This window comes from Austrofundulus limnaeus, unplaced genomic scaffold (genome assembly GCF_001266775.1).
Source record: "Austrofundulus limnaeus strain Quisiro unplaced genomic scaffold, Austrofundulus_limnaeus-1.0 Scaffold2025, whole genome shotgun sequence".
NCBI classification, from domain to species: domain Eukaryota; kingdom Metazoa; phylum Chordata; class Actinopteri; order Cyprinodontiformes; family Rivulidae; genus Austrofundulus; species Austrofundulus limnaeus.
Window position 1 is genome coordinate 7838 of NW_013954427.1, and position 8439 is coordinate 16276.

The following is an 8439-nucleotide window of genomic DNA, read 5'->3' on the forward strand; positions in this document are numbered from 1 at the left end:
AAACAATCATGGCAGTACAGTATTTCGTAAAAATATAAATGCGTATTGACCATGTCTGTCATTATTATCTAAAAGTCTTAAGTAAGGAACGTGCAGGAGCAGCAAATACGCAGAATAAATTGAACAAATAACAGTATATATCTTAACAAATACAAGAATAATAAGAAAAAACAGGAGTAAACAAGTTAAAGAAAAGGGAAAATAAAAAAGGGATTTTTTTTTTTTAGATATTCGCTTCATTATGAAACAGAGAACATGGAATGTAATATTTTTGCTTTCTTTGTTCTCATCATTTTTAGTTTTTTTTTTTTTATTAAATTCTAAATCATTTATGAAAGACCTGAAGCTGGGCGAAAATTGTTAAGAAATGACCCTGCCTTGTAGGAAAAGCACAAATTTATTGGTTGGAACTGGGATTACAGTTGCTGAAAGTAGTTGAAGAACCTTAAGCAGACGCCCGCAGACATCAGCATCTGGTTAAACCAAGCAGTGAAGGGGGTGAGGGACCGCCAGGGCAACAGTGTCCAGAACGCCCATCTCCTCACTCTCTTCCACCGCGTCTGTAAGCTGCTCTTCTTCCGCATCAGACCGGTCTTTGTGTTCGACGGAGATGCTCCTCTGCTGAAAAAACAGACCCTGGTAAGTTCTTTAAGTTTTTTTAAAAWWTTTTTACAGGTTCCAACGATGTAAATCCCACCTGTTTCTCATAATCTGTTCAAATCCCGCAGGCTCTGAGGAGGCAGAGGAAGGAGGAGCTGACCCGCGAGTCCAAACAAACCAACGAGAAACTCCTCAAGACCTTCCTGAAGAGACAAGCCATCAAAGCTGCCCTTGGAGATCAAAGGTGATTGTTTATTAAAAAATAAATAAATCACGTGTTTCATTTTCTGCCTGAAGCGTCACACGTTGTTTTCCTCGCTGCAGCAAGGACCCTCTGCCCAGCATCTCAGGCGTCAGGAGGAACGAGGTGGACGACATGTACATTCTGCCCGCCCTTCCACCTGCAGAGGAGAAGGAGAGAAGCAGGTCAGAGCTTCAGCGGGTTACTAGTTATAATTTAAAAAGTGTTGTTAAAGGATGAAACTAAATAAAAGTCTTTCAACTAATTAGACAGTTAGCTTTATTTCTTCATTGTGTTTTTTTTTATATAAACATGAATCACAACAATAAGAAAGAACTTTGTTCCATGTAGTCAGATGTAGTTTTTGTTGAGCTCAGCTCTGTTTTATGTTGTGTTTTTTTAAACTATAAGCCTTATATTGTGAGGTTTTCTTCTTGCAGCTCAGAGGAAGAAGAGGAGAAAGAAGGAAACGAGTTGAGTGACAGTTATCACATGTATCAGGTAAAATAAGAATGACATGATCACCTCTGCAGGTTCGTTTTTAGCTTTTGTGAATTAACTCTGGGACATTAGGAGTGTAATTTGTAAAATAATCAGGTATCATGTAAGTAATTTTATTTTATTTTTATTTGAATCTTTATTCATTTCTTTAAAACAAATCAATTCTATGTACAAATATAAAAAAAGAAAAAAAACACAAATGCAATAAAATAAAAGGCAGTAGAGAGAAGAAAAAAATCTTACATCTGCCCCTTTTTTCTTCAAGTATAAACTCAAACACTACTAATCTTCAGTTAACAAAAAACAGAACATCCYTCCATCCATCTTCTGTACACGCTTCTTCCTTTTCAGGGTTGCGTGGGTCAATGGTGCCCATATCCAGCAGTCACAGTGCGAGGGGCGGGGTACACCCTGGACAGGTCGCAAGTCCATCACAGGGCCACACATAGAGACAAACGAGACAAACAACCATTCACTCTCTCACTCACACCTAGGGACAATTTAGAGTTATCAATTAACCTAACAGTCGTGTTTTTGGTCTGTGGGAGGAAGCTGGAGTGCCCGGAGAGAACCCACGCATGCACGGAGAGAACATGCTAACTCTACCCAGAAAGMTCCCCGGACCGGGATTTGAACCGGTGACCTTCTTGCTGAGAGGCATCAGCTCTACCAACTGAGCCACCGTGCCGCCAAATATGTTCATTTTTATTATTTAAATGAGGCCAGATCAAGTCGAGAGCTATTTGTGCACCCCTAAATAAATAAATAAATTTAAAAAACTCACTCGCTTCATGAGCCGACTGTACCAGGAAGCACTTTATAAAGAGAGTCAAACCATAACAGATGTTTTACATGGTGAACATTGGACTCCACCAGGAAGAAATCCCGTGCATACTGCTGCTTAAAAGTTCGCTACATCAGAACTTAGTCGGCAAATGTGTTTCCATCACTGCTTTTGGGCATTAACTCTTACAGGACGGGGGAAATTGGTCTTGGCGGAGGTTTGCACTCTCCGAGTGCTTCTAATTGTTAAATGTAATCGTTAGTTAGTGTCACACTTAGCTTCTGTTTATGGAAGTCCCATTCAAAGCCTGATTTGTTATTTATTTCCTCAGGAAGAACTGTACGAAGACCCAAACTCTGTGGACATCAACTCCGAGGAGTTCTCCAGCCTGCCCGCCGAGATGAAACACGAGATCCTGAAAGAAATGAAGGACTTCTGTAAAAGACGCAGGACCATGATTCACAAACCTCCAGAGGTACGTGGCCTGGCTTCTCTTCGCTCTCTTTAGCCTCTGTTCGCCCGCTGACCTCTGTCCGTCGGCTCGTAGCGCTCAGGAGAGTTTTCTCAGTACCAGCTGGCCGGCCTGCTGCAGAGGAACCGGCTGAACCAGCGCCTGGAGGGGGTGGAGCGAGAGATGAGCCACCGCAGCGCCGCCGGCGCGCCACAGCTCGGCCAGGAGGACGGAGACCAGCGGAGTCACAGCGTGGAGTCAAACCGACTGGTTTCAGAAGACCACTCGCATTACATTCTCATTAAAGGTGAGACAGAGTCAGTGTGAGGGAGGGGTACAAGACCATCTGTTCGAATTTTCCCTTTTTTTTCTTTTTGCGTAAATATATTTAAAAAAAACGATGGACACGTCTTCTGGCTCCAACATGTAAGGCTGGATGGACAAGTCTTCCCTCGTTGACATCTTTTAATGTATTTATAAATAAAAAGCTTAACCGTGTCTCTGCTATCTGGGGCTTACATTTAAAGAGGCAGCACCAAAACGAGTTGCTCTCAGAGGCGCCTCAGAACAGAGGTGGAAATGAGGAATGCAGACCAAAGCGTTGCAGTTCCACTTTATAGAAGCTACGTTTACATGGACATAAGTAATCGGATTAAACGGTCGTTCGGAATAAAAATGCGTCATGTAAACAGCCCGTTCGGATTATTCTGATCCGATTGAGCTCGATCCGAATGAATTTTTAATCCGAATGAGTCTGTTGGGTTATGCCGATTGATAATCGGAATGGCGTTCATGTAAACACTTAATCGGATCATCTTATTCTGATTGTAGAAAACTGACCTGAGTGCGCATGTCTGCTGACTTTCATTCACTTGGTTCTGCTTTTAGAGGAGGCGGGGCAGCAGCGCTCCAGCTGCGCTGCGCCACGCAGAACTTTTCCTCCTCGCTCTCTTAACAGATGAAAAAGGAAACAAACAACAGACGTTGCTTCGCAAAAAAAATAAAAATAAAAAACACTTATTGGTTCATCTGCAGGCTGCAGCTCAACCGAGGAGTAACGGCGTCTCTACCGTTATTAAAAGCTGACACGGGTCCGTCCTGAGCGCACAGATTACGTTTGTAACACGGAAGTAGAGCTGAAAGTTTACAACACTGCGCATGTCCGGACTTTTATTCTGAATAAAACTCCGGTGCATGTAAACGCTTGTCATGATCGGATTGTGTCCATGTAAACACTACATTTGGATTATTTAATCCGAATACATTTCAATCCGATCAAAAAATTGTGTGCATGTAAACATAGCTATAGACCCCAATGATGGTTTAAATGTGAAAAATAAGGATTTAAAACAAGATATGTCTGCTTTAATAAACTGAATCCATTCAAATTTTCTGTTACTTCAAACTGTAGTGGCTGAAAACAAGGAAATAAATGTTTAATGTTGTTTTATGTTTTAGTTTTAGTCCTAAAACTGGGTTTTATTGAAAAAACAGACTTAAAAGTTAACGTTGTACTCTCGTTTTTTAATATTTCTTCTCATTTTAGGCTCCAAAAAGTCTGAAGCTGCCTCAGAGAGCCAGCCTGCAGCCTCGCCCTGGGCCGGGAGCTCCCTGTCCGGCTGCAGGAGAGCGGCAGACAAACCCAAACCTTTGTGGCGACCTGTCGCTGAGGAAGAGGAGGAGGTACAGGCCTCTTCGTCAAAGGAGACCTCTGAGTCAAAACCACTTCAGGAAGACGCCTGTCCAGCTTCACCTCGGACTCTGGAGGCCATCCAGGCTGCCCTGAACGATTGCTCCGATGATGATGATGAAGAGGAGGATGGACGGGTATCTCCTCGTACGCTCCTGGCAATCCAGCAAGCTTTAACCGAGGAAGAGGACGGGACAAGCATCTCACCTGCCAAACCGAGGACAAGTCCTCCTCGTCCCGTGGTCATTGGCAGCTCAGACGAGGAGAGCCGGCCTGTCCCTGAAGAATCGTCAGATTTTCCAACGAATGCCGCCCAGAGCGTCCACATGGAGGACAGCCTGCTCGACAGCAGCTCTGAGGAGGAGCTGGAGGAAGTGGTCGAACAGAGAAACAAAGCCTTTCGATTGGCTGCGCTGCCACGAGCYGAGGAGGAGGAGGAGGAGCGGACGAGAGAGGCGGAGGAACGGGAGGAGCTGAAGGAGAAAGCGTCCAATCAGAACTCACCGAATGTTAGTCCCTCCTCTCGGACAAGTTGGAACCCAGGCGGCACAGAAACAAACGCTCCTCCTGGAAACCCGGAGGAGAAGAGTGCCGAAGAGACGAACGGAGACAAGGTGAAAATGGACAGCGGGTCTGAAGGTAAAACAAATAAAACCCTTAATGACATCACACCTCGTTCAAGCAGGGGCGGAGCTAGAGGGGTGCCACCTCTGGCACCTGATTGGCCACCCCAGGTGCCACTCAACAAGTGGGAGGGGATTTTTTTATTTTGTATTTTCATTTAGATTTTGTTAAATATTGTTTTCTGATACAAAATTTTCAGCTGTGGTTAAATAAGGCTGAATTATAGCCCTTTGTAAAATTAGCATTAGCAGTTAGCTTAGTTTTCCATTAGCATCGCCAATCTGTGTGTGATCATTCTTAGCTACTCGCACAACAAATTAATTCCAATAAGTCTTAAAATAGCAGTGGTGGTGAGCTTCACACTGTCGTACAGGATACAGTAAAAATAAATAAATAATAATAATAGCAGTGGCGGCCATCTTGAATTTTTGATTAACATTTTGATTTTTTTCTGGCTCAGCTTCAAAAGATTGTTTTTGGTCTTCAGTTGTCTAAAAATGTCTGAATAATAAATAGTTTTTTTTTAGCATTCTGGCACAATATTTCCTAAAACAGCTAAATTAAAGTGATGTTGAATTAGCTGTGGCGGCCATCTTGAATTTTCAAATCCAGAGTGCTTTTCTTTATTTGTATGTGGCCCCCAAAAACCACCCCGGCCATCCCTTACAAAAAGGTCTAGCTCCGCCCCTGTGTTCAAGACCTAAAACGTCTTCATGTGTAGATTTGTTTTGTTTTGTTTTGTTTTAGAGAGTTTCATCGAGGTGCCAGAAGAGGAAGTCGAAGAGGAGGACGCAGCTGATTCAGACGCTGTTGGAGACAAAAGATCTTCAGAAGAAGCCGATAAAGACGTGACGATTACAGACGACGAGTCGGGTGGAAGTTTAACCGAGGTTCTCCAGGGTCCAACTACTGCTRGGAGTTCAGAGGAGGAAAAAGAGGAGGAATCAGAGACTCAAAATCAAGAGAACGAGCTGAAAGAGGGAACAGAGGCAGACTCTAAAACAACAGGAACCAGTGAGTGGGACCACATCGACGTGGTGAGTTTTGAAATCACTGCTTAAAATTGGAAAATGGAACTTTGGTTTGACTTTAGAGCAGGGATGGGCAATGGTGGCCCGTGGGCCAGATGTGGCCGCAGGTGACTTTTGTCTGGCCTGCCAATTAAGAGTTTTTTTCCCCTTTCAAAAAAAGCACTCAAAGCAGCTCTTAGGTGAATTTTTGAAAATTACAAAAATGTATAAAACTATAATACATTTTTCAAAGTTAGACACGTAAAAAAAATTTTGTTTTTGTTTTTTGTTTTTTAATAAGACCTTTGGACCAATTGAACTGTTGAGCTGTTCTCCACCCTCTCTTATATTTGAAACAATGTAGGAACAACAAACCACTGTTTACCTTATTTTTTAAATTAAATATTAACCGTGTTATGTCCAAACAGTGGAAAATGATCAATAATACATTATTGATCCAGAGATGACCATTTTAACAGATTTATTTTCGTCTTGGAGAGGAAAATAAACATTTCAGCTCCTGACTATGTTAATATGTAACTGCGGTTAACGCAGGTGTTTTTCAGTGCTGATGGGCGTGGGGGTCTTTGGTTTTGGTTTCAGGGTGAACTGGAGGCTCTGGAGAGCTCGTTAGGGTTGGAGCAGGACAGCCTGACGGAGCAGAAACAGCAGCAGGAACGAATGGCGAACACCGTCACCGGACAGATGTACCTGGAAAGTCAGGTGAGCTGAACTGATCTTTTCTTTTTTTGGTTCACAGTCTTAAAAGACTGTTTATCAATGTTATTCTAAATATAATTGTGCATTTTTTGTGGGATTTTATTAGATAAAATTAGATACTAGTACACATATTGGTGAGTTTCTCTTTGGTTTGTTTGCTCTGATTGTTTTTGAACTCGCTGTGGTCTGACCAACGTCATGTCGCATTCCAACCACATAATTCAGGGGTGTCAAACTCAGTTCCACAGACCGTTAAAGGGATGGTTGTAATTAACTTTGACTAAACCTGAAACGTCATGTTCCTGAGCACCGCTAACAAACAATAACTGAGCTCTACCTGGTATTTCCTGCATAGAAACAGTGTTTTAACATGTCCTTTTTTAAACGCATGTACGACTGACTAAATGTGAAATAAATACTACAGAAATATTATTAAAAGTAAAAGTACGAGAGTTTTACTCGCTGATGAGTTGTGGTGAGTAACTGCCGTCTTGATTTCTGAACTCTCCCACTTTACAACAGGGAATTCCCACCAGGAGGGGCATTCCAGTTTAAATTTATGGCTTGTACGTTGGAAATTCCCACTTCCTAGTACAGCTGTAGTAAAATGGTGCATTCTYTTAGCTCTGGGAAGTAGAAATTTCCTTGTTCTCATTAGTAAATTTAACCTGGGACTAGGGTTGGGCAATATCAGCAAAAAAATTAATCACGATTAATTGTGGCATTTAGCCGATAACGATTAATTAGACGATTAACGACCTGGAGTCCCTGCACACCTTTATGTCCTGGTCACATGACCAATTTAGRGGGAAATATTTTCTTTTCATAAAATCTGTTCCAAATTGTGTCAAAATCACAGACTTCAGGCTATAATCACTTTTTAAATTGTGTTGATAGATAATTAAATTGCAGAACCTTTTTTTAATGTTTGTCATATTTAAAGCAGGGAGGAGCACCGAGCGGACTCTGCCTGGTGGCATTAATCGTATTAATGTTCAAGTGCCAAAAAATAATCGATTAATGTTTTTCTGACGATTAATCGCACACGATACGATTATGCCCAACCCTACCTGGGACGCCCCCTCCAGTGGTAAATCCCTGTTGTATAGTGGGAGCGACTGCGAACACCCCCAGTTTCAATTTCAAGATGGCGGCTACTCGCAGCTTTAGCAAGTTAACTCCGTAACTTTTACTGTTAATTATTATTCTTAATGTTTTTGTGCATGTTTAATCACTCGTACAAGTAGTGTGATTTTTGTGCATATTGTATGTATTAAAGTCTATGTTTACTTTGCAGATGTCAGTGTTTATTTGCATGACGTATGTAGTTTCTCGTTTCTATTGTAACAGTGTTGTAACTACATCAGCGGCAGCAGTACAATTGCCTGTCAGCTAACTGGAATGCGTTTTCATATGTTTTGTTGGGAAATTACATCGCTACCACTTCCCAGTTCCAGAATATGATGTAAATGGAGTGCACCAAAAGTAGATGGCAAAAAATGCAGCAAAATGGAGATTTTGCCTTGAACCCCGTGCAGCTCCACCTAGTGGTGGGACACCGTCATTTCATGGGTAAAATAATCAACATGCATTGTGGGACATGTAGTTTGTCGGTACTGGCACTAAAGCAGCTTATTTTAAGAGAGTAATAAATCTTTACAGGGATCCACAATTAGTTGTAACATTAGACTTTATTTGATAAACATAAGTTTTAACTGTAAAATAAAAACTGTAAAAATACTAGGCTGTTTAGTTTTTATAATTTTTAAACTAAAAGTTTAAAATATATTACATGGACAGGGCCATTTTATATGCACA

The 8439-nt window shown here is 41.7% G+C and overlaps 1 protein-coding gene across 1 annotated transcript in view; it reads left to right on the forward strand.

The window, feature by feature from the left end:
• Nucleotides 1-463: 463 nt before the first annotated feature.
• Nucleotides 464-8439, forward strand: part of ercc5 (excision repair cross-complementation group 5) — a gene marked incomplete at its 5' end in the record, with an annotated part of 12206 nt that continues 4230 nt past the window's right edge. Inside the window, 9 exon segments of the mRNA XM_014034252.1 lie at nucleotides 464-639; nucleotides 729-844; nucleotides 925-1026; nucleotides 1282-1342; nucleotides 2458-2601; nucleotides 2674-2884; nucleotides 4124-4906; nucleotides 5639-5928; nucleotides 6505-6624. Of these exon segments, the coding sequence (XP_013889706.1) occupies nucleotides 464-639; nucleotides 729-844; nucleotides 925-1026; nucleotides 1282-1342; nucleotides 2458-2601; nucleotides 2674-2884; nucleotides 4124-4906; nucleotides 5639-5928; nucleotides 6505-6624 (2003 nt within the window).